We start from the raw sequence: 27164 nt of genomic DNA, 5'->3' as shown, positions 1-27164 counted from the left end.
TGGCCTCCATCTTCTGGGGGTCCATCTTTATGTGAAAGGATGTAACCCAAGAATTCTGTGGAGAATTGGTCAAAGATACATTTTTCCAATTTCATGAACAGGCCATGCTGCCATAATCTTTCCAGGATGGAATGAATGTGGTAACAATGCTGCTTAGGACCATCTGAATACACAAGTATGTCATCAAGACAGATGACTACATATTGGTCCAGGGTGTCTCTAAATATGTCGTTCACAAAATGTTGAAAAGTCACGGAAGCATTGGTCAGCCTAAATGGCAGTACTAAATATTTGAAGTGCTTATAGTGGGTTCAAAATCTTCCATTCTTCTCCTGCAATGATGCCCCAGAGGTCTAGTTTGGTGAAAATTCTGGCAGACCACACACACTCTAGTAGCTCTGAGATTAAGGGCAGAGGATATCAATTTTGGACCATCACCTGGTTTAGGGCCTGATAATCTACACAAAGGCTTAACATTTTGTCCTTTTTCTTAAGGAAAAGGACTGGAGCCCCTGCTGGGGAGGTAGAGCACTGGATGAAGCCCTTGGCCAGGTTGTTCTGGATATACGCTCAAAGGGCTGCCAGTTTGGGCTTGGACATCACTTAGATCCATCTATAAGGGACCTTTTGCCCCGAGTTGCAGGTCTATGGGGCAATTGTAGTCCCGGTGCAAAGGTAGCGTGTCTGAATTATTCTTTTCAAAGATGTCCTCATAATCCCAATATGAGATGCAAGGGTCATGCTACTTTGGCCACGTGATGCCAACAATTATGGGCAAGTGTGGAGAATAGATCAGTTTGAACTGTAGTACTTCCTGATAGCCCTGGATTACAGCCTCTAGGGGTACTGTGTGAAACTCTACACCTCAGGGAAGCACCCTATTCATAATTTGTATAAAATTGTGATATTGCATATAAAGCATGCCTTGTAGGTATCCTGGGAAATGTTATGATCTGCTGAAACCCACTGTTCCATCTAAATATGTATATCATTAATGCATATGAAGTTATGAGAATTGTGTTGTATGATTCTTACTAAAATATGCTGTGGGTTTGGGTAGCACCCAGATACTAGCTCCCCAGAGGGGGATAACCAATGCCAGGCAGGTGTCGTACAACCATCAACAGCCATTGTCCAGCAAGGGAGTTACGATGCAATGACTCACTTGCACAAGGCCATAGCAGGGGAATTGCTCAACCTTTTCTGGTGACTCAGCAATGCCCAGCAGACATGTCTGGACTTGTCTTCTCCAAGCATATGGACTAAGGGTATAAAACACAACACAGTGGCCTTTTCCCCTCCCCCCACCTATGCTGCAAGAAACATGGACTCTCAGAAGACTGAAAACTCCAACAGACGAGACTGGCCCAGGTTTCAAGGGTGAAACCTGTGTACTAGGAACTGCAATATCCAGTGGGGTGAGAAAAACTGCTTAATCTAGATGTTGCCCAGTCGAATAGGGTTGAGAGTTTAGGTTGAGAGTGCTTATATTTTATTTTATTTTGGTAACCACTCTGACTTTTTGCCTATCACTTATAATCACTTAAAATCTACCTTTTGTAATCAATAAACTTGTTTTACTCACTTTACCAGTGAGTTTGCCTGAAGTGTTTGGTAAATCTGCTCAGGTTTACAAAGGCTGGTGTATATCCACGTTCCATTGATGCAGTGGTGAACCAATTAATAAACTTGCATTGCTCAAGAAAGGATCTTGAGCAGTGCAAGACAGTATATTCCTGAGGTACAAGGCTGGGAGCTGGAGGGATTTGGCTGGTGCCTTTCTCTCTGGCTCTGGGAGCAGTCATGCAATCTGTCTGGGTGTCGGGCTCCACATGCCTGGTTGTGCTGAGTGATAACAGCACCTGAAGGGGTTTGCTGCTTGTCACTAGCGGTCCCACAATCCTATAGGCTGCATCCCGCAAATCTCATCACATACTGTTTCCTGCATCACCGGCCCCAAGGACAGGAGGGACCCATCTGTTGTTTCTGTGAGAACTGATGTCTGCTTTAAACAGGGAGATTTTGTAGCACTTGAGTGGCTTTAGCATCTATGAAGTTATTGGTTGCCCTGGAATTGATCAGGGCCCACTGAGGGGGAATCGACTTGGTTCCATCCACGATACATAACTCTATTCATATTTGGAAGTGTGGGGAGAGCCTGTCTGACTTGGATCGGGTTTCTTTCAAGGGTTGTAGTTTCTTGAGCATAGTGCCCAGGCCAGCCCTGCTATACAGCCTGGGCTTTCTCATTTCCTGATTTCTTGTGGATCGAGGCTGTGAGGGGCAAGAGATGAGGGTATGTCCTAGTGCTCCACAATAAAAACAGGTTAATCATAGAATCCTAGGACCTTGAGAGGTCATCTAGTCCAGACCCCTGCACTCATGGTAGGACTTAGTATTATCTAGACCAGGGGTCAGCAACCTTCAGCACGTGGCCCATCAGGGTAATCCATTGGCGGGCTATGAGACTTTTTTTTTATGTTGACCATCCGCAGGCATGGCCCCCTGCAGCTCCCAGTGGCCACGGTTCACCATTTCTGGCCAATGGGAGCTGCAGGAAGCCGCAGGCTGCTGGGACATGCTGGGGCAGTCAACATAAACTAAATGTCTCGCGGTCCGCCAGTGGATTACTCTGACGGGCCGCTTGCCGAAGGTTGCTGACACCTGATCTAGACCATTCCTGACAGGTGTTTGTCTAACCTGCTCTTAAAAATCTCCAATGATAGAGATTCCACAACCTCCCTAGCCAATTTATTCCAGTTCTTAACCACCCTGACTGTTAGGAAGCTTTTCCTAATGTCCAACCTAAACCTCCCTTTCTGCAATTTAAGCCCATTGCTTCTTATCCTATCCTCAGAGGTTAAGAAGAACAATTTTTCACCCTCCTCCTTGTAACAGCCTTTTATGTAATTGAAAACTGTTATCATGTGCCCCCTCAGTCTTCTCTTTTCCAGACTAAACAAACCCAATTTTTTCAATCTTCCCTCATAGGTCATGTTTTTTAGCCCTTTAATCATTTTTGTTGCTCTTCTGTGGACTCTCTCCAGTTTGTCCACATCTTTCCTGAAAGGTGGTGCCCAGAAATGGACACAATACATCAGTTGAGGCCTAATCAGCACGGAGTAGAGTGGAAGAATTACTTCTCATATCTTGTTTACAACACTCCTGCTAATACATCCCAGAATGATGTTTGCTTTTTTTGCAACAGTGTTACACTGTTGACTCATATTTAGCTTGCGATCCGCTATGACCCCCAGATCCCTTTCCACAGTCCTAGGCAGTCATTTCCCTATGCCCTTCCAACATGACTGTGAACCACTGATAACTGCTCTCTGGGAACAGTTTTCCAACCAGTTTTGCACCCAACTTATAGTTGCTACATCTAGGTTGCATTTCCCTAGTTTGTTGATGAGAAGGTCATGCGAGACAGTATCAAAAGCTTTACTAAAGTCAAGATATACCACATCTACCACTTCCCCCCATCCACAAGGCTTGTTACCCTGTCAAAGAAAGCTATCAGGTTGGTTTGACACAATTTGTTCTTGATAAATCCATGTTGACTGTTACTTATCACCTTATTATCTTCTAGATGTTTGCAAATTGATTGCTTAAATATTTGCACCATTAGCTTTCCCGGTACAGAAGTTAAGATGACTAGTCTGTAATTTCCCGGGTTGTCTTTATCTCCCTTTTTATAGATTGGCACTATATTTGCCCTTTTCCAGTCTTCTGGAACCTCTCTCGTCTTCCATGACTTTTCAAAGATAATCGCTAATGGCTCATATATCTTCTCTGTCAGCTCCTTGAGTATTCTAGGATGCATTTCATCAGACCCTGATGACTTGAAGACATCTAATTTGTCTAAGTAATTTTTAACTTGTTCTCTCCCTATTTTAGCCTCTTCTGATCCTACCTCATTTTCACTGGTATTCACTGTTAGACTTCCAATCACCACCAACCTTCTTGGTGAAAACTGAAACAAAGAAGTCATTAAGCACACCTGCCATTTCCACATTTTTGGTTATTGTTTCCCCACACCACCACCACCTAATTGAGTAATGGACCTACCCTGTCACTGGTCTTCCTCTTGCTTACAATGTATTTGTAGAATGTTTTCTTGTTACCGTTTACATCTCTAGCTAGTTTGATCTCATTTTGTGCCTTGGCCTTTCTAATTTTGTCCCTACATACTTGTGTTATTTGTTTATATTCATCTTTTGTAATTTGACCTAGTTTCCACTTTTTGTAGAACTCTTTTTGATTTTTAGATCATTGAAGATCTCCTGGGTAAGCCAGGGTGGTCTCTTGCCATATTTCCTATCTTTCCTACACAGTGGGATAGTTTGCTCTTGTGCCCTTAATAATGTCTCTTTGAAAAACTGCCAACTATCTTCAATTGCTTTTCCCCTTAGACTTGATTCCCCTGGGATCTTACCTACCAACTCCCTGAGTTTACTAAAGTCTCCCTTCCTGAAATCCATTATCTTTATTTTGCTGTTCTCCCTCCTACCATTTGTTAGAATCATGAACTCTGTCATTTCATGATCACTTTCACCCAAGCTGCTTTCCACTTTCAAATTCTCAACCAGTTCCTCCCTATTTGTCAAAATCCTCTAGATACATCCAACAGTGGTATTTTTAGCAGCATTCTGTCTACTATAAATCTCTTGAAATTGAAAAATGCTGTCTTCATAGTGTTATTAAGTTTCCTTTGATCTAGGCATATTCACCACATTATAGTTTTTCTAGTACCACCATATGATGTGCCCAGTTATTTTGTTTGATTGACTGATTTTCTGTATCGCTTTTAAATTCTCCATGCATGTTAGTTCCATGCTGAACCTGTGAATTCTCGATAGTCTGGTACTACCTACAGTACACTCAGTGACGGCAACATCCTTATCCTACTACTTGAACATATCACTTAGCATTCCAAAAATCCAGATTTGATAATGGCTATAGACATAATGCTACTAATTTGATCTTGAGTGCAAATGATGCTGTAATAGGTGGGGCAACTTTGGTGTGTAGACAAATGGGGGAGGTATGTCCTTAATTCAACTGATTTAATCAAAAGTACAGTCGAATTCCTTTGGTATATTGTTTTGTTTTACATTGTGTAAGATATCTAATTTTTATTTGGTCATCTTACTTTTTAATGGCTAATAGAGTTTGAACTTCCATGTCTCCTGCTGAGGCCTCACCAGTTGCAAGTAGAGTGGAACAATTACCTCCCATGTCTTACATATGACATTCCTGTTAATACTTCCTAGAGTGATATTTGTCTTTTTCTTAACACTGGCCCACTGTTGACTCATATTCAATTTGTGATTGCCTATAAATTCCAGATCCCTTTTTGCAGTATTACTGCCTAGCCAATTATTTCTCATTGTGTATTCATATATTTGATTTCTCCTTCCTAAACCTGTTTTATCTGGCATGTTTGGGTAATGGGGGGTGCCAGTAAGTGAAAAATGCGGGTTAACTCAGAGGGAGGAAGTTTGGGTGCAGGAGGCGGTGCAGGGATGCAGGAGGAGGCTTGGGGTGCCGGATGTCACCTCCGGCAGCTCCCCGCAAGCAGCGACCTGTCCCGGCTGTTCCGAAGTGGAGGCGCAGCTCCCATTGGCTGGGAACTACGGCCAATGGGAGCTATGGGGGCAGTGCCTGGGGCAGAGGCAGCATGCAGAGCCTCCTGCCACGCCTCCGCCTAGGAGCAGCCGGGACAGGTCACTGCTTGCCGGGAGCCACCCGAGGTGACCACCCCCCGGATCTGGCACCCGCCCACACCCACTCCCGCACCCAAACTCCCTCCCAGAGCCTGCGTTCCACACCATCTTCTGTGCCGCAACCCCCTGCCGGTCCCGCGCCAACCGGACTATAAACTGGAATTTCAATGAAGATCAGAAATGTTGGTTTATAGAGCTTTCTGGTTGGTGACATGCCAGATAAAACAGCTTTTACTGTACTTTGCACTTGTCTTTACTGAATTTCATTTTATTGATTTCAGACTAATTCTCCAATTTATCAAGATCATTTTGACTTCTAATCTTGCCCTCCAAAGTGCTTGCAACCTCGCCCAAGTTAGTGTCATCTGCAGATTTTATAAGCATGCTCTTGACTCCATCATCCCCAGTCATTAATGAAAATATTGCACAGTAACAGACTTAAGACAGACCCCACAAGACCCCATTATACATCTCCCAGTTTGACAACAAACTATTGATAACTACTCTTTGAGTTTGGTCTTTCAATTACTTTTTCACCTCCTTATAATAACTTCATTTATATTTCTGTAGTTTTCTCATGAAAATGTCATGTGGGACTGTGCCAAAACCCTTACAAAAGTCCCAATATAGCACATCTACTGCTTCCTCCCTATACATTAGGCTGGTTACACTAACAAAGAAGGAAATTAGATTGGTTTGACAATATTAATTCTTGAAAATCCATGTTGACTATTACTTATTGCTAAGGGTATGATTCTGTCATGGAAGTCACGGGTTCTGTGACTTTCTGGGACCTTTGTGACTTCTGCAGTGGCAGGGCTGGAGCAGCTGTCAGCCTTGGGGCCACTAGGGCAAAGCAGCGGACTCCGTGAATTTTTGTTTATTGCCCACAACCTGTCCCTGACTTTTACTAAAAATACCTGTGACCGAATCTTAACTTTACTTATCGCCTTATTGTCCTCTAGGTTTGAGCAAATTGATTGTTTAATAACTTGTTCCAATATTCTTCCAGGTATTGAAGTTAGTCTGGTCTATTATTCCACACCAATTGCTCTTTATTTATTTTCTTGGTTCAATTAGGGTTTTCATTTGTGACTTAGTAATGTCTGCAGTTCTGAAGATTATTATTTACTTGTATTAATGTAGTACCTAGGAGCCCTAGTCAGTAGGTGCTTTACAAACATAAAACAAAAAAGATGGTCTCTGCTCAGAAGAGCTTACAATCAAGATAAGAGACAGCTGATGGATACAGACAGTATGAGGCAACAATGCGACAGTACGCATCAGCATGATAGGCAGTGATCTCTGCAAAGCAACAGCCTAACAGTTGTCAAGTTTTGTAGACATCACAACAAAGGAGGGTTTTGAAAGAGACTAATGAGTTTTTCAGATGTTTATGGGGAGAAGCATGTTGGCAGTAATTGAGATATGAGATGATGGGAGCCTAGACATGAGTTTTAGCTGTATGTATGGAAAGGCAAGGCTGTTTCTCAGAGATGTTATGTGGAAGAGTTGACAAGATTTTGACATAGCTTGGATGTGAGGACCTAGAGAGAGGTCAGAGTTGAAGGTGGCATCCAGGTTACAGGCCTGAGTAACAGGCAGGATGGTGGTGATGTTCACAATGATAGAGAAAGAAGGTACGACGATATCTACTTAATTCAGGGAAGTGCAATGGCTTATGTTAGGTCAGATTAAGTGATCACAGTGGTCACTTTTGGCCTTATAATGTTTGAATGACTATTGCTTTAGTTAATGTTATGGATTCTCAACAATCTGTCCTTCAAACTTCAACATTATCATGGAAAACACTCAGTTACCAGAGTGATGCACAATCTTATAAAAACCTGGTTAGATAGTTTTAATATTACAAACAAAAAATGTTTTACCTTTCAAAATTCACAGGATTTAGTTATCTTTCTTATATGTTGATCTGTCTCACATAGCTATACACTGAAGAACCAATGCCTTTCAAATTCTGACTTTTTGAAATATATCATGTTTATAAATCTGCATAAAGACTGTCTTCCAAACTCTTTCTTAAAGGTGACCCTTTTAAATCTTCATTACTTCTTTCATCACATGTAGTAAGAAATCTTAACACTCTTCTAATCTTAGCTATTTTTAACAAAGTTTTTGTTTGTAAATTTGCCAGTTTTTTGAATGAGCACCAAAAGTTTGAATAAGATTGGTATTGCCCACAGGAGGGAAGTTCTTCTGCAACAGATCTTCTGAGGCTCATCAAAATGCAGGCTGTACTCTTGCAAATTTTAGCAGGTCTATAGGAGGGGGCGGTGTACTGCAGAAGAAGGATGGGATATGGGATTAATGGAGGAAAAGCAGAGGAAGATAGTATCCGCCTTGGAAACTGCAAGAGTTTAAACATTTATATCTAAAAATTGTGAATATTGAATATTTTAGCATGGATAAAATATTTCTTTTTCTTGTCCCCTTCCATGCTCCTCTGTTCTCTGTAACCCTTTGTCACTGATGTCCCTTTCCTCCACTTATCAGCACTCTTTAAGGCTGTTTTGTAAAGGATCTACATGCTCTTCCTCAAGTGCTTGCTTCTGGTTACCATCAGGTATGCAGGGGATCACACCTGTCTGAACCCTGAGGCCATCTGGCTATGCTTCATTAGACTGGGAGAGTGCCATCTGGTATTAGGCACCCCCACCTCAATCTAAGGACTCAGGAGTAGATCCCTAATATGTCTGGCTCCTGCATAGGTGTGGTGATGTTGGTGGGGAAGGGGTTGGGAAAAGAACAAACAGAATTCAACCCAATACCTTAAAACTGAAACAATATGAATAGTCTAATTTACTTTTACCATTTATAATATTAGTGTATTTTATATTAACTTTGTTAGACAATTAAAATATAGTTAGCAATTTGATTTGTTCTTATTCCCTTTCTAATTATTTTTACTTTCTAGCTCTGATATGTGAATAGAATGATACAATGTTTTGGTTGCAAGCACTGCAGGTGAATGCTACTCCTTTAAAAATATTGTTTCCATTTAAATTTCTTTTAAAAAAAAATCTGTTTCTCATACAGAGCAGAAATTTGAGTTGCCAGGTCAATTTAGGTCCCAAATTTTGGTTGGAATAAATAGATTTTTACAAAAAAAGTATATCTAAATTTGGGTCCTAAGTTGACTTGGCACAACTCAGATGTATTTTCTAGGATATGATGTGCATCTCTCAGGATCTGACTTGTTTTTAATTTTACTTTTTTTATTTCACAGCTGGTGGCTCTTACTACATGATTTCAAGATCTTTAGGGCCAGAGTTTGGCGGAGCAGTGGGACTCTGTTTTTACTTGGGTACAACTTTTGCAGGAGCTATGTATATTCTTGGTACCATTGAAATTTTGTTGGTAAGTATTTTATCTTTTAAGATTGACTATATTCCATCAGGTTTTGGAGCTAATAGAGCAGATATACTCAACCTAAAATGTATTCCAAGTCAACATTATTTTTTAAAATGTGTTGTTGATATTTACCATTTGAAAATCTTGACTTTCTTTCAAAGAATCTAGCATGGAATGTGTTTAAGGAATAATTTATAATCTGAACAATAGGAGTATATCATCTTGTCACCTTGTTTGATTGGTCCTTCAGCCCTCATATAGATTGCACCAGTCACAACATGTCTTCCATTCTTCTCATATTCTGGCCTTCCTTCTCCATGCATGGCCATGTCTTTTCATGATAAAATCTTCCCATCTCTTTGGAAGTCAGCTGAGTGGTCGTTTCAGTTCTAATGGGTACCACTCGGCAACAGCTGCAGTCCATTGATTGTCAGTGAGCCTCGCTATATGCCCGGCCCATTGCATTTTACTATGCCTGCTTGCAAAAATGACGTCCTGCACTCCACTCTGCTGTCTGATCACTTAATTGGGGACTCAGTCATGGATTGAAATTCCCACAATTCTTCTTTCCATCGCCCTTTCCGTGACAGACAGTTGCTGCTCCGCTGTCTTAATCAGCACCCATGTTTCGCTGCCGTACAACATTGCTGGCAGTACGGTTGAGTTGAAGAGGCTGGTGCATGTTGCCTTGTTGATTTTTCCTTGGAGGACATCCTTGATAGAATTGCATGCGCACCAACCTGCTTTCCTTCTTCACAAGAGTTCACCTTCCTGATCGTGGCACATGTTAATTTCTTGGCCCAAATAGACATATTGCTTAACTTCTTCTATTTGTTCTCCCTTAATTGTTATTTGGGCTTTTGGCAAGATTGCATAAATTTAGTTTTGGAGCAGTTAATTTTCAGTCCAGCTTGGCTGCTTTTTGTGTTGAGTTCTCATAACGTTTTGTTTGATAGTATTTTCGGCGATCAACACGATATCATCTGCGAATCTGAGATGGTTTAACTGCTCTCTGTTGATGTTGATTCCACCTTTCCAATTCATCCTCCTCAATATCATTTCGAGGCAGGCTGTGAAGAGTTTAGGTGAAACCGTGTCTCCTTATTTCACACCTTTCTTAGCTGGGATGCGAGAGGGAGTATCAAATAAAGTTATATCTGTTGTGCAGTCAGAATTTGCTTCCTTTAATAGTTTGATATAGTTTGTGTCGATACCCTGCTCCGCAAGAGTTTTCAACACTGCATTGATCTCTATGCTGTCATACGCTTTTTCATAGTTGATGAAGGCAATACATAAGAGGAATTTGTATTCCCTTGAGCGTTCCAATAGCTGGTTTATAGTGAAAATATGGTCCATTGTGCTGAAGTTCCTTCGAAAGCCTGCCTGCTCTCTTGGTTGCTGCTCATCCAGACTCTGTGAGAGTCGGTTTGTTATTATTTTGGTGAACAGCTTGTAGACATGTGAGAGCAGGCATATTGGACGATAGTTCTTTAGATCTTCATGATCGCCCTTCTTATACGGCAGAATGGTATTGGACTCCTTCCAGCTAGATGGTATCTTCCACATTTCCAAGTAACGGCTAAAGCTCTGAGCAAGGGTTTCCCAGAGGTTTTGACCTCCAGTTCTTATCATTTTGATTGTCAGTCCATCTTTACCTGAGGCTTTTCCTTTCTTTATTTGGTCAAACTTGGCTGACAAGGACTGGGAGTACATGCTCATTGGTCTGTTGAAGTGTTGGTACTGGGACATTTATCTGAGACACGAACAGTTCAGCGTAGAAATTTTTGCAGACCGCTTCCATCGCTGTTTTGTCAATTACTGGTTTTCCGTCCCTGTTCTTCAGTGCCGTTATTGTTGACCTGCACAGTATCAATTCCCTTTTGCATTTTCTGAGGCTTCTGTGATCTTCAGCTGTCTTTAAGAGCCTTTCATTTTGGTACTTCTCGAAGTCCTCCTTTAGTCTTCTTCTTATCAACTTGCAGAGGAGGGAATACTCAATTTGTCACCATCATTTTGCTTGATATTCCTTTGCTTCTCTAGCAAGTTCTGCATTTCCTCCGAGATTCTTCCTTTCGCTCTTTTTGGTCTTTCTTTCTTGGCTAATTTCATGCATTGCCTCAACTTATCAGTGAAGTTTTTATAATCCTCATCGCAGTTATCTATAAGACTCCAGTCTTCCTTGGAAATGTTCACTTTCAAGATTGCCTCATCGAATATTTTTAGCCGCTGTCTCTGATTTGCCATCTGTAGTGCTTACATAAAAGAATAGAAAAAAATAATGTTAATAGTTCAGGTTGCTCTGCTCTTCGTTAATAACATTTTCTTCAAATTCTAAGAAAGCACACATGTTAAGTTGTTCCCCTTTTTTGTAAAAAATCCAAAAAGAAAAGCATATGTTTAAAGGAGTTGTACTTTTAACATTTGTATATTCCTTGTATGTATGTATGCCAGTTAAGGCTATGTGATAGTTTATGAAGCCATGGATGTTAACAATGTGTTGTGGAAACAGGATAGTAATAGATAAGAGTTGCTAAGCTCTATTTTGGTGTAGGTTATGAAACAGAAGTATGATTGTTAACTGTAAATGTTTATTTCTTAGCTTTTCAGTGTTTGAAGAAAATGTTATTAAAGTAGCACAGAGTAACCTTAACTAACATTAAACTATGTTCTTTTTCTGAGAAGTTCCCTAGTTTTTAAAAGAAATTGTGTAAATTGTAGATGAAAAATAAATAGTTAAAAATGGCAACAATATAGAAAATATGGTGACTGCAGTGAGTGTTGGAGAAATGTTGACTTTAGATGAAATGTGGCCATTGGAACTTGACAAATCTGCTGTTGTGTAAAAGACATAGGAAGCTACCTATCAAGGAAAGTAGTCCTTAGTTAATGCAGTTTTTTAGAATTGACAATGCTAACTCAATGTTGACAGAGTAAATAGGAACACTGGAATTTGACAAATTTACTTGTAAATACATAAATGTCTGGCTAGCAAGCAATATCATCACACATCATTAATGCAGAAATTTCAAATTTGGCAACATTTACTAATATTATTACACTATTAACAATATTTTCTGTTTACTAAATTTTCACTTTAAGCTATGACTATTTTTATGTCAATGAATCATATACTCTAAATCCTAAAAATAAACTGGCAATTGGTGAGTCCCTAGGGGTTCCTAACTTTTGTTCTCTTTAAAATTATACTGGTGTACTTGATAGTATTTTCATCAATTGTATCTTCTTCTTTTTTTCAAATGAAATTTTAACAAATTCCCAAATAAACATAAAATATTTTAAAAATCTATATGACTGTTACACATATATGCACACACAAACTTTGTGTATGTAGTAGGCCTGTCAATTAATTGCAGTTAACGCATGCGATTAACTCAAAACAAATTAACATGTTATTTTCTTAACAAGTGTTAATCACACACCTCTGTAGACTGGACTCCGTGGCGGACGGGGAGGAAGGCAAGAGCTGCGGCAATTTGGGATAGTTGAATAAACACCTTCCAGGGGTGAGAGAGGAGCCCAGCACCCTGCCACCTGTTGGACAGGGCCGGGCGTAGGCATGAGTGAGGGGAGCAACTACCCAGGGCGCCTGTTTAGGGCAGGGGTGCCCCTCCTCCTGCTGCCATGCTCCACTGCTTCTCCCACCACTCCCTCCGCCCCATCCATGGAGCTGCCCCAGGCCAAGCTGCTCCGGACAAGGAGCCTGCCTCCTGTCTGCTGTGCACAGCAAGGGCAGGGGGAGATGCAGAGGGGCTGATGTCAAGGTATCCCACTCCCCCAGCCTATGTACCTGGTCACCACTGAGCTGGGGTCGGGGAACAGGGGGAGCCTGTCTCTCTCTCTCTCTCTCCCCCCAACACACACACACACTCTCTCTCTTCCCCCCAACACACACACACATACTTCCCCCAATACACACACATAGTATTGAAAAATACTATTTATTTTTAGCTTTTTTACAGTGCAAATATTTGTAATAAAAATAATAATGTGAAGTGAGCACTGTACACTTTGTGTTCTCTGTTGTAGTTGAAATCAATATATTTGAAAATGTAGAAAACATCCAAAAATATTTAAATAAATGGTATTGTTTATTGTTTAACAGTGTGATTAAAACTGTGATTAATCACAACTATTTTTTTAATCTTGCGATTAATCAAATTAATTTTTTTAATAATTTGACAGCCCTAGTATGTAGATATAGAAAGATATATAATCCATCACAAAAGTACTTAGAGACCATTAATTTTGCAAGAAAATCAAGAAATCAAGAAAATCCCAAGTTAACATTTCATTTGTAAGTGCATGCATTATTATATGGTCTTTAACTATGTGATCAGATACTCTTTATCAGATATTGTAATATATGATTTTTTTTTTTGGTAATACCTTAGATACAGGTGCAGCAGAGTTCCTACCTCTCTTTGTCCTGAATAAACTTCAGAAAACAATGCAAGCTCCATACATTGTGCATTTCTATATCAAAGAACATTTTTGGAAATAGGTTTTCTCGAAAAAATACAGTAAAGAGTATGAAAATCAGATTTATAATGGGACCCTGGTTTTACTTTAAGTACAATATAATGTTTCTACCAAGTTACACTTTAAGTTTCCGGGTGGAGTGATTTAAGAACCTGATTTAAATCACTTGTTGTTTTTTAAATCATTAATTTAGGTTGTGGTTTTGTATGACTAATTTGAAAAATTGTGCTATTGCAACTTCAGATTAAACTTTATAATGAACGAAATTATAATTACTATTTTTAAAATATTACTGCTAGTAAGGAATCTTATTTGAATTTTTACAAAAAAAAAAAAAAAGGAAAATTAAGGCCCTGATCCTGCATGCTTAAGCAGGTATGTAATTTTGCTCACATGAATAGTCCCATGATTTAACAGGAACTACTTCATGTACACACAGTTAAGCACATGCATAAGTGTTTGCAGCATCTGGAGCTAAAATTGTATTTTTATTAAACATTTTTTTTCTTAGTGGTACCATTTGAACTAAATGATACTTCTGATTCTATTATCAAAAGAACAAACTTTTATGTTCTCATTAAACAGCTATTATATAGCATAATACTTGCACTCTTACATGCTATAACCTTTACATTTGGATTAAGAATTTCTACTGACATTGCTTAATTATAATTATAATTGTAATTACAAGCCGTTTTCTTCAGATATAGTCTGTGCTACATAATATAAGAAATATTAAACACTGCAATATTAAAAATTGGTCATATTTTCAAATCAGGTTAATTTTAATGACCTGTAACTGAAAAACAGTTTGTTTAACTTTTTGCAGAAAATATCTCTTTGACCGAAGAATAAATCAGCCAATTTTCAGTCTTAATTAATCTTTGTTGTGAAGCTATAGGAGGCTATCAAAAAGGTGTATTATGAAACCTTGGTTACAATTTCAACATTGAAGCCATGGCTATGACTCCATAAGGAAAATCTTTGGAAATAACTTTTTTCTTAATTGTGTTGTCCTCCAACAGATTGAGGAGTTTATTTGTTTCTTCAATTCAATGTCCTTTTTTCACTGTTTGTATATGCCTCTGATACAGGGATCAGCACTTGAAACACTAAAGCTAGTATGTATACCAGATGAATTCTCTAATATAAATGTAAGATCTGTAAACTCAAGAAAATGTAGTTATTGTAAAAGGTTGGGCACCTTTTGAGGAAAGTTTTAATATTTTATTTGTTTTCTTTTGTAGACATATATTTCTCCCAGTGCTGCTATATTTAAAGCAGAAGATGCTGATGGAGAAACAGAGGCCATGTTAAACAACATGAGAGTTTACGGGACGTGTATTGTCGCTCTGATGGCCATAGTAGTCTTTGTAGGAGTTAAATATGTCAACAAACTTGCACTGGTCTTCCTATCTTGTGTGATTCTTTCCATCTTTGCCATTTATGCTGGCGTTATTAAAACTGCATTTGACCCACCAGACTTTCCGTAAGTGAAATACTATTTTAAGTGCTAAAGTGTGTAAGGATAGATTATTACTGTAATGCCTTAAATATTTTGTACCAAATTCTAGAATATGAGTGCAATAGATGCAACCTAAAACTCTTAAAAACATTTTGGTAGAAAAACTTGGCAATTGTGCACCTAAGTACCTATTTGGTTTCATAATTGACCAATTTGTACACACAAATGTGTTTCTGTATCTATAGAAGTGGTAACTGATTTTGGTATGCGCTCTCATGACAATATTTAAAATTCTGAATATTTTTATGGACTTCAATCTCAGTGAGCAAGCATACCTTTTTTTTTACATATTGCAAATCTATTTATTCCATTTAATTGAAATAGATCCATAAAAAGAAATAAATTGTGTTATACTCCATTAATGTGAATTCATCACTATATACTTTTTCTAATAAAAATGTTTCTAGTCTTTTCTTATTTGCTTTGGTGGTGGTTTTAAAATGTAGTTCTGTAACTATGTATGTCTTTCTCAAGGTTTTTCCTCTTCAACTAAACTTGCCTTCCTCCTCCTTTTAAAATTTATCTCACTGGAGATTGGATTTCCAAAAGATATGATCTAGGAATTACTTTGGGAAAGTTCTATGCCCTGTGTTATACAGGAGGTCAGACTAGATAATCATAACAATCCCTTCTGGCCTTGGAATCTGTGAATCTTTGGTGAGCCTCAGGCCTGCTCTACACTAAAAATTTAGGTCAACCCAGCTATCTTCCTCAAGGGTGTGAAAAATCCATATCTCTGAATGGCATATTTAAGCCGACCTAACCCCTGGTGTGGACAGTGCTAGGTCGACAGAAGAATTCTTCTGTTCATCTAGCTACCGCCTCTTGTGGAGGTGGATTACCTATGCTGATGGGAGAACCTCTCCTGTTAGCATAGATAGTGTTTACACTGAAGAACTAGAGCAGCACAGAGTTTCAAGTGAAGACAAGCCCACAGAAAGCTTCAGGGTGGGGTAAGTGAACCAAATTTGGAGTGAGTATGTATGTATGTATGTATTTATTTTTACCCAGAGTTAGAGATCAAACCATTGATGAGCTATGGGTCAAAATGGTCTCAGTCTGTCAAGTTTACCCAGGGTAGTGCATGACACTCACTAAATCTTTTGGTGGAGGCAAATTCATAACAATAATTAAGAAAAAGTACATTTTTTAAAATGGTGCATGTGCCAATGCAGACAAATAGCTAGAGGGTTTCTAATCCCACCATTTTTAAAAAAAAAAGCTTGATTCTTGTAAGTGCTCTAAAATGCGAATGGTTAATTGGATTGTCTTGAAATTTGCCTCATGGGGTGTAGGGTAGCATTAATTATCTACATTTTAATGGGTTCCTGAGTTAGTCGTCCCCTCCCCCCCCCCCCAAAAATAAATACCCCCCCCCCCCAGTTTCCTTCTGCTGTTTTTACTATTAAAAGGAGAGATACTGATGGCTGGAGGAATCACAGATCTCTTGATGGCTGTGAACTCACCCTGCCATTCACATATCGAAGGATAAATTAATCACAAGACAGAAGGAGTTTTGAGTGACTGGAGCTTGCTGCAGTTTGCAAGTCATGGGTTTCAATTCTAGTTTGGAGGGAATGTAATCAAAGTTTTTTGGGTGGAAAATTAGACATGTGAATGCTTCCTGGGAGGGGATGGAGAAATAGGAGGAGCGTGCTTGGTGGTGCAGCAAGAGGAGGGCAGTTATGGAGAGGAGGATAAATGGGGATCAGTGGTTTGGGAAGGGAGAGAGGTTGAGGGCTCAGGTGAGGGAAGTGTGGAGGAACCCTGAAGCTCTGCCAGTGCACTCCAAGCCCCTGCACCCTCAGCTCTGCCAGAACATCCCACCTCTGTACCTCAACCCCCTGTAACATCACCCCTACCTGCACCCTCACCTCTGCAAGTTCACCCCAACCCCCTGTGCTCCCAGCTCTGCTAGTGCACCCCAACCTGTTTGCACCCACACCTCTGCAAGGGCACCCCAACCACCCTGCACACCCAGCTCTGGTAGTGCACTGCAACCCACCCCACTGCAACCCCAGCCCTGCCAGTGCACCCCAAACCCCTGCATTCCAACCTTCCTGCACCTCCCAGCTTTGTCAGTGCACTGCAATCCTTCATCCCAAGCTCCCTTAGGGGGCCTAAGTGTTTGAAGAGAAAAATTAGACATGTGAATGCTTCCTGGGACGGGAAAGGTAATTAGGGGGCAGAGGAGAGGAAAAGGGAGGGGAAGAGAGAGGAGGGGTTTGAGGCTGCAGTGAATCCCATCATCACACTGTGGGTGGACTCCGCAATACGGCAGTGAGTCTGAGCAGAGCTGCCCACAAAGGCAGCACCATCTGAGCTGGAGCCAGCTCCAAAGTAGCCCGAGTGAGCACCTGGGGAGTGTGACTGCTGATGTGCTGGTGGGCTTCATTCTGCTGCTGACTGGAGCAAGAAATAGATTGGCTGACCATGCTACTGATTGAACAGTGTGCCAGTGAAATCTTTATTAAAATGAGCTCAGCACTGTGGTCATTGCTGTCCATTATAAACTGTGGACCCACCCAAATTTCCACTCCTAGCTACACCACTGTTGTGTAGACGTGCAGTCTGGAAAGTGACACTGGGAGCCCTGCAGTGCCAATTAGCAAAAGCCACAACATACTATAACTCTCATCAGGCCTGACACACACATTGCACCAACTCACTGTTGTCATAATCTGTATCTAAAAGGTGTTGTGTGAGGTATCATATGTAAACTGATAACATGCTGGTCATTAATATTGTGTGGTGTATATATAGATGATGTATAAATAGTTATAGGTGTGTGCTGGAAATACGTTCCTAAAATGTGTTTGAGAGGCATTGCTTAAGCTTACCTGTCCTAGACAAAGGAACATTATTTCAAAGGTTTGACTGTGTCTCCAATGTAAATTAAGCAAGGTGAGCCCAAAGACATGAAAAGCACATTTACAAATAAGGTAAACAAAGCCATTAGGGGAACAAGTGAGGGATGATGACCCTTTAACAATCTTAATGGGGGATGGAGACCGTGTATCCCCAGGAAACTTTCCTGCCTCTTGAAACAGGGTCAATGAGTTTTGGGAAGATACAAGCAGGGGCAAAAAAAATTATGTTATGCATCGCTGGATGGATACCAGGGCCCATAACTCTTGTATTCTGAGAAACTTGGATCCTTCAACAAAGAGGGTTGAAGTCTCCTAGACAAATATTGTAACTTGCTGAGGTTAAGTTTGTCATTGGAAAGCATGTTTTATTTTTTTGCTTGTAACCATAACTATGTCTTCTGTTAATACCAATTATCACTTAAATATCTGTTCTTTGTTAATAAACTTATTCTTGTTTCATTACAAGACCATCTTAGTGCTGTGCATTTGATTGAAGAATAAAATCCTCAGCCCAATACCCAGGCTGATGTATGTTCTGTCTCTTTGGCAGCAGCAAACTTGATAACTTCTCTGAGGGTCCAGTGAGAGGGACTAGACATTGCAGAAAGATGTCTCTGGGAAACTCAGGAATTGGGATTCACTGATTGTTATCTCTAAGGCAAGGTTTGGACTGGCAGAGCCTTGAGGAGTTTGCTAGCAAGGCAGATAAGCTGGTGTTTCAGGGACCTGACTCATAGCTTAGTAGGACAAGTTCACCCTTGCTGAGGCAGAGCGGTAACACACTGGCTCAGGGTTCTGGGTGACCCGAGTAAAGAGTCACATGGAAAGATTACAGTGTGCTTGCACCAATAAATGGAAAAAATTAGAGGGTTTCTATGTTGGCAATATATACTGGCCTGGGTAGTTTGAGGGAATGTGCCAATGCCATTGTCCCTAATGAACACCTGCACTGAATTTTCTAGAGAGATTGGGCAATGGGGATGGATGATAGACAAGTATTAGATTGGTTGTTTGAGAAAATCTGTATTTTACTAGCCCTTTTTTAGTGTGTGTAGGGGTGAGATGGCAAGTGGCTACTTCCTGGTCTTGGGGCAGATCATTGTGGTGTTTTCAAAGACATGTAGTGTGGAGGTTTGACGTCTGAGGGAAAAGAAATATGTGCACGGCCAGGATTGCCAGTGTGTGGATTCTGCGTGATTCCTGGATCAAAAGGTTGCAGAAGTTTGTCGGAGAGTAAGGAGTATACCATGACATGGGGATTGCTGACTACAGGCTGTTTTGGTTTGGTATGCAAATTGTGGGACATGATATGTACAACAGCCTAAATAACAACTAGCTACTACCAGCAGCATATCTTTTCCCAGTCAATAATGAGGAAATTCAATCTCAAAAAAGACAATAATGCAGAGTTAAGGTTGCTTGGTGATATGTTGTCCCCTTGCAGAACACTGAGTTGAGCATAATTCAAACTTCTGAAAACCAGGAAATGCAGAATTAAGGTTGCCCATGCAGGAGCCAGTGTGCATTGTTTCAGTGTAGAATTGTGTATTCCACATAATTAGCAGGGCACAGGCGTTTTATTGAAAAGGGTATGTTCAGTAGCAAGCTGGGACATAAGAGCAGTTTTAAGCGTTTATTATCTGCATGCACTCCAGGTAAGTGCGTGTGATTGGTGTCAGCTATACTGAATGGTGGAGGCAGTAGTGTGAGATTTGTGGATTACTTTGAGGTGTGTGACAGTAGCTGTGATTTATGATATGTGAAGATTTATGTTTTGTACCCTATTATGCATATGAGGAAAGGGAAGAAGTTAATGTGTACCTTCAGGATGCATCATTTCTATGCAGAGTTGTGTTGGTTACGTCAATAGCAGGGCACAGGCTTGCAAAGGATATTGTCAACAGTGAGGTGAAATATAAAAGGATTCTCATACTTTAATTATGGTTAAGTGAAAGTGTAGGTTGAGATGGTATCCTCTGAGTAAGTGTAAGGAGGCAGTAAAAGGCTTGTGAAGTGGTTCTTAAATTGCATGTGTGTGGTATTTTTTTCTGGGGAGTTGGCTAAGTGTTTGAGTGTGCACCAGGATCTGGAACCTCCTGAGTCTTAGACTGCCAAGGACCAGCGTGAGCATGTGTTGTGTCAATATTAAGACATTTCTCAAAAAGGGTACAGAGAAGGTGGTGAGAGCAACTTTATTTCCCTGGTTTAATAGTGTTAAGTGGAATCCTGAAAGTGAAAGTGACTGGGCTGGAAAACGAGGTGAAGATCTCATATATTCAGCAAAAGTCTGAGTTTTGGTCAATTCAGCATTCTGCAAAGGGACAACATACCACCGAGCAACTTTACAATTCTGCATTAACATAGTTTTTGCCATTGAATTAATAATGTTATAATGTGTGATATGGTAAATGAAGAATTTGCTAGAGAACAGACTATAGACTAAGCTAAATGAGAATAAATTCACTACAGAAAACCAATTCTACCTCTATTTTATTTCTTTCACATTTAGTATTTGTCTTCTTGGAAACCGTACATTGTCAAGACGCAACTTTGATATTTGTGCCAAATTTATTGAGGTAAACAATGAAACAGTGACAACGAAGCTATGGAGTCTCTTCTGTGATAATCCGTCGCTCAATGCCACATGTGATGAATACTTTAACCTAAATAACGTGACAGAAATTCAAGGGATTCCTGGAATTGCTAGTGGAGTTCTAATTGGTAAGTCTGAAAACAGAGCCAGAGATGGGACACGAGATGTGGAGGGCTCTGAGTTACTACAGAGAATTCTTTCCCAGGTGTCTGGGTGCTGGTCTTGCCCAGATGCTCAGGGTCTAACTGATCACCATATTTAGTGTTGGGAAGGAATTTTCCTTTGGGTCAGATTGGCAGAGACATTTGGGTTCTTTGCCTTCCTCTGCAGCATGGGACATGGGTCACTTGCAGGTTAAACTAGAGTGGATTTCTGTAACCTGAAGTCTTTAAATCATGATTTGAGGACTTGAGTAATTCAGTGAGAGGTTGAGGTTATGGGTCTATTACAGGAGTGGGTGGGCAAGGTTCTATGGCCTGTAATGTGCAGGAGGTCAGACTGGATGATCATGATGGTCCCTTCTGGCCTTAAAGTCTACGTGCAGTTAAACTAACTGATTTTTTGTATGGTATTAGTGTAAGCCAGGGGTAGGCAACCTATGGCACGCGTGCCGAAGGCGGCAGGCGAGCTGATTTTCAGTGGCACTCACACTGCCCAGGCCCTGGCCACCGGTCCGAGGGGCTCTGCAATTTAATTTAATTTTAAATGAAGCTTCTTAAACATTTTAAAAACCTTATTTACTTTACATACAACAATAGTTTAGTTACATATTATAGACTTATAGAAAGAGATCTTCTAAAAATGTTAAAATGTATTACTGGCACGCGAAACCTTAAATCAGAGTGAATAAATGAAGACTCGGCACCCCACTTCTGAAAGGTTGCCAACCCTTGGTGTAGGCCATAGCAGTTCTAACGTGCAGGGTGTAAGATGTCTATCATTGTTCCTGTAACTCATGTATCTGTGGACTGCTCCCTCCCATCACCGTATTTCAGCACTGTTTGGTTCTTAGAAATACTTCATTTTATGGTACGTGGACACTTATTTAAGGGTAACTGTTGTATCAAATAACAAAAAAGGTAAAAATACCAATTAAAATGCAATGTAATTATAATATTTAGCACCTTTGTACACTTAGTGCTTTACATCTTCAATATGCTGTAGATTCATTAATTCTCAAAACCCTACTATGTGGTAGGGGTAATAGTTGGAAACACTAAGACACAGAGTTTGTGACTTGTCCAAGGTCACATGGCAAGTCAATGGCAGAATTGGGATGAAAGCTCAGGAGTTTCTAGCTTCCAGTCACACATTTAGTCCAATAGACTTCTAACAGAATGTCAGGAATCTCCCGTTGTCCCATTCTGTTAGCAGTTGTGGGAACCCTGCAGGCTAATTTCTGCTGTTCTACTGGATCTTTAGACTCCATCTGTATATAAGAGGGGTGGCAGTAGGCTTCCAGCAGAGAGTGTTTCTAGGTTCTGGAAAAGAGAAGTCCTGAAGCAAGGAACCTTTAAGAGCTGCGAAGCCAGGGGGAAAGCATATGATTTGGGGTTCAGATAGTGTGGTTTTAAAATTGGTTAATGAACAATTCCCAAGGAAGTATTAATTCTTGATTCTACAAGTATGTGATTTTTTTTAAGTTGGTGGGGACTCCACCAACTTACTACTTCTGTCAAAATTCAGTAAAAGATTTCAAGAAGGATCCAATATAAAGTGTATATGCACTTACAATGATCATTCTTCAATTCCAAACCCTAATATTCAGTCATTCAGAAGTTCCTTAAAATGTTTTCTTTGTGGCTGAAATTTTTCTTGTGAGAAATGTGTTAGACTTTTTGTTTGTATTTTATAGTACATCATATGAATATCTGCTAGTTTTCTGAATGCATATGTTTAAAATTATATTTATTCTGGTAACATTTTACAATATGTTCAGAAAAGTTTAAAGCAGCTTTTATTTTGGTACAGTCTAATGTAATTTCATTTTGAAATAATCATTTTCTAATGGTTCAGGTTAGCATACTATGTCCATAAGGTTGTTTTCCTTAACTTCAAAAAAACATTTTATACTCTGGCTCTATGCCATGAGGCCTTCCATCACCATGTATTTTTCTGACAGGTAGCCACTCCCATATTACAAGTATCAGATAATCTTTGGGATTGGATGTCCATAAATCACGGATTGGTCATTTAGAAAGATATGTAAAGATCAAAGTCTTTGCATTTTCCTATTTGTGTAGTATAGGAAAACATATTTTTATAGAGTAAATAACTGAAACTGTTTTCTAGATAGAGATAAAAATAGGGCTTCCTGCTTTTCTCCTTTTTTTGAGGAAGAATATAGTAAAAACTCATAAATAGGAAAACATGCTTTTATGTAATGAATACAAATCTAATCAAATTAAATAAAAAGCTGCAAAGTTTTAGTGACTGTAAAATAAAATATTTTTATTTCTTCAAGCAAATATTGCAAGAAACTGTTACATGAATTACTCATATATGTATAAAACATTGGTGTTCTACATCCATTGTGAAATGTATTCCAAAAATTGCTCCTTTCAGAGTTATCCAAGAAAATGTATTTTTATATATATAGATAGAGATAAAAATAAAAATGCAGAGAGAAGGAAAAATGCAGTGCACTCCACTGAATGTATATCATGCATAGCCCTTGATACTGATCATCCCCAAGTATTTTTCAAAGCAGACGAATGGCTGCTCATGTGCAACAGCCACAGAAATTAGGTGGCACTCATAGTATGTGGAGTTGCCACCTGTCAAAAAAAAGCTGATGGAAGATACCGGGGTTACTACTGCCTTGTACCTAGTATTTTAAGAAATGTTCCCGAAATGTCAAGAGTTTTATACCCAGAGAGGTCACCTGATTCATAAGAGTAGATCTTTGTTTAAATTACAGGTAATGTTGTATGCTTAGTTGTTATATAAAAATAAATGGGAGAAAAAACTGGAGCATGTCTACACTACAGAAACAGAGCTACTTTGCTGTAGTGTATTGTTGATTCTTCCCACATCAACAAAAGGGGGGTTTCTGTCGATGTAGTAAATCCATCTCTTCGAGAAGCAGTAGCTAGGTCGATGGAAGAATTCTTCTGTCAACCTAGCTGTGTCTACAATGGAGGTTAGTTCGACCTAATTACACCACATAGGACATGGAATTTTTCACAACTGTGAGTGATGTAGCTAGGGTTGATTTTATATTTAGGTCACTTTTGTTTGTACAGCTCTCATTTATTAGGTGTTTGTACAGCTCTCACTTATTTCCTTACAGATAACCTGTGGAGTGCCTATACAGACAAAGGATCAATTATTGAAAAAAAAGGTCACCCATCAGTTACTGGAACAGAAGAGACAAAAGTTGGAGGACTCCCATATGTTTTTACAGACATTATGACCTACTTCACAGTGCTAGTAGGGATTTATTTCCCATCTGTGACAGGTAAATACAATGGTTTTGCATGAAAAGATACTGCTGCTGTTAATTGTAATTTTATTGTTGGCACTTCATTTCCCCAATTTTGGTTTATAGGTATTATGGCTAAGTTACATTTAATTATAATGTCAGAGTAGAGGGGAGGCACAGTGTACCTTGTTATTTCAGTGGGCTACCGTCTGTGGCAGAAACCATTTAAAGCAGCATTTCCTAATTTTTTGAAAGCTGAGTTCCCTTCAACAAAATGAAACCAATTGTCTTTTCCCAGGCTTTCATGCGTTGCTAAAGGCCTAAGCAAAATGACTGCTAACTCAAAGATTGTGTATATCTTGATAATATAATTTTTTCTCTCTTGAAATGAATGGGGCAGTTTACTCATCTGAGCTACTGTTTCAGGTTATCTGCAAACTTAGGCCGACATCTTTTTATCAGGTTACATTTTCAAGGTTCTCTTTTCAACTGAAAAAAGGTGAGGACATCTAGAGGCTTACTGTCACAAAAGTGCAGCTAGTCTCGCAACCACCACCTTTCCGGTCTTGATAGATTTATATGGAACTAGTTTGATTGAAACAACTTGAGGGGAATTGGGCAGGGTTCCCCGTGCCCCCATTCCTAACTCAGTCATTTGCATTTTGATGGATCGTCTGACTGTTGTGAGTGATCAGTGTTTATGTCCTCATCTGAGATTTCTCAGGTAGCAGAAGGGGGTACTTCCTCAAATATTTCCCAGTAAAATATCAAAAAGAATGTTGTCTAAGATTCCCACTGCCAGCATCCCCAAACTCTCTTGGGTCTTTACAGAGATTTCAGATAGAGGCAGGGAAAATGGTTTTACCCTTGGCATTTTATACACATCTAGCTGCCTCTCAGGTTCTAGTGTGGTTTCACCTCATGTGGTTTGTCTAGGATATGGGCAGTGCCTGTGTTCCTCCATCCCTGGAATATCTGCCCAGTAACTTCCATCCCCACTGGGGATCTGGTGTTTCTGTACCCATAAGGTAGAGCAGGGTATATCTACTTGTTTTTTTGTTGTCTTTATACAGCACCTAGCCCAATGGGTTGTGGTCTGTGACTTAGGATTCCTAGGTGTTATGATAATACAAATAATAAATAATAATATGTACTGGTGCCCGAAGAGTGAACTCAGCAGCATAGAATCATAGAATATCAGGGTTGGAAGGGACCTCAGGAGGTCATCTAGTCCAACCCCCTGCTCAAAGCAGGACCAATTCCCAACTAAATCATCCCAGCCAGGGCTTTGTCAAGCCGGGCCTTAAAAACCTCCAAGGAAGGAGATTCCACCACCTCCCTAGGTAAAGCATTCCAGTGCTTCACCACCCTCCTAGTGAAATAGTGTTTCCTAATATCCAACCAGGACCTCCCCCACTGCAACTTGAGACCATTGCTCCTTGTTCTGTCATCTGCCACCACTGAGAACAGCCGAGCTCCATGTATGTTGTACACCCCAGTTGAGCTGGAGCTGGCTGTGTAATTTCTCCCCCTCCAGAGGCTGAACAACAAAGTTAACTGTCTCTACATTTGGAGTGCAAGCAGTCCCCTCCCCCACCCCCAATGTACAGACTGGGCAATTCCAGGGGAGATGAGCCAGTGTATGACAGAGATGATGCCACTTCTCCCCACTCCTCTGAGATCCCTCTGGGATGGTATCCCTCCAGCTGCAGTAGGTTCTCACCCCTGGATGGGTAACTCTGCTTGCCTCATCCCTCTTATATTTCCTATCAGCCCAAGGCATCTGTCTATGTACACCTCTACCCCGATATAACGCTGTCCTTGGGAGCCAAAAAATCTTACCACGTTATAGGTGAAACCGCGTTATATTGAACTTGCTTTGATCCACTGGAGCGCCCCCCCCCCCCCCCGGAGTGCTGCTTTACCACGTTATATCCGAATTCGTGTTATATCAGGTCACATTATATCAGGGTAGAGGTGTATTCCTCAGCCAGTTTACTGTCTGTGAACACATCTCAGGGCTTTCAGTCTATTAACCAGGATTTTAGGGCATATAGGTACAAGGTGTAAAACTGCTCAAGTCCCGTTAGCTCATAGACCTTCTGAACCGTTTTCTTGCCCCAACCACGATTCCATTTTATTATGTAATCCCTAATTTGTGTTGCAACTTCAGAAGAATAGTTTGTATCACACTTTTTCTGAACCCCCTGAAAATTCCTTCTATACAATTTGTGTGACAGTTCAAATTTCTCAAGCAAAGTAAGTTTAAACTGAACAAACATTCTCTAGTCCACATAATGGAATGCCAAATGTTTCCTCAGTTATATTAGATTTTGGATGGTTGCTAAACATAAATATTGTATTTAAATTCTTTTTCATAAAGTAATCACTATTCATTGATTTTATGGTATAAAATTAGGTTTTATTCTTCTTTTTAGGTATTATGGCAGGATCAAACAGATCTGGAGATCTTAGGGATGCTCAGAAATCTATTCCTACTGGAACAATTTTGGCTATTTCAACTACATCCTTTATCTGTATCCTTTGTGATGTGTTTTAATTATTTTCTTTCTTCCAATGCACGCTATTAAAGTGGAAGTGTACAGGCCTTAGGATTTTGTTTTGAAGTTTCACTGGGAAGTCACAAGTTTGCTGAGTTTAAAACTTAGCAGGAGCAAAACAGAACCTAAACTGAAAGAAATTCTAAATATTTTCTATTGATTCCCCAAATTCCAAATGAAAATTGATGCTATTAGGGGTGGATAATGCAGGATCCTGAAATCACCCTGGTCTAACCAGTAAATTACCTTTATTTTGATCTGATCAGTGTGGGCATTTGAAAATTTGATAGTGTGTGAGCTGCCAGGGAAAGAAACTAATGCTATACAGCATTACAAAATTAGGACTCCCAGAGTCTTCTTTTATGAAATGCCGAATTTTGGATCACTTGAAGTTACTTAAAATATGAGAAAATATTTTAAATGATATAATATATGAAGTTGGTTATTTTCAGTACTACATTGGGGTAAAGTATAGAATAAATACAGCACATGATAAAGAAATATCGGCAAAAGTTAGCTAACCCTTGATTAATCTTATTTTTGTGAGAAAGCTGGAAGAAGACCAAAAAAAGTAATGTTCTGAGATTTTTTTT

The 27164-nt window shown here is 39.8% G+C and overlaps 1 protein-coding gene across 2 annotated transcripts in view; it reads left to right on the top strand.

The window, feature by feature from the left end:
• SLC12A7 (solute carrier family 12 member 7) overlaps positions 1 to 27164 on the top strand; it is a 372763-nt gene that overhangs the window by 215279 nt on the left and 130320 nt on the right. For both annotated transcript variants that reach the window (XM_065400169.1, XM_065400170.1), the window contains 5 exons: positions 8974 to 9104; positions 14846 to 15087; positions 20503 to 20714; positions 23879 to 24046; positions 26449 to 26547. In XM_065400169.1, the coding sequence (XP_065256241.1) occupies positions 8974 to 9104; positions 14846 to 15087; positions 20503 to 20714; positions 23879 to 24046; positions 26449 to 26547 (852 nt within the window). The remainder of the gene's footprint in view (positions 1 to 8973; positions 9105 to 14845; positions 15088 to 20502; positions 20715 to 23878; positions 24047 to 26448; positions 26548 to 27164) is intronic.

The sequence above is a fragment of the Emys orbicularis genome, chromosome 2 (genome assembly GCF_028017835.1).
Source record: "Emys orbicularis isolate rEmyOrb1 chromosome 2, rEmyOrb1.hap1, whole genome shotgun sequence".
Lineage (NCBI taxonomy): Eukaryota > Metazoa > Chordata > Testudines > Emydidae > Emys > Emys orbicularis.
The sequence above is the reverse complement of the archived record's forward strand: the minus strand, read 5'-3'. Positions and strand labels throughout refer to the sequence as shown.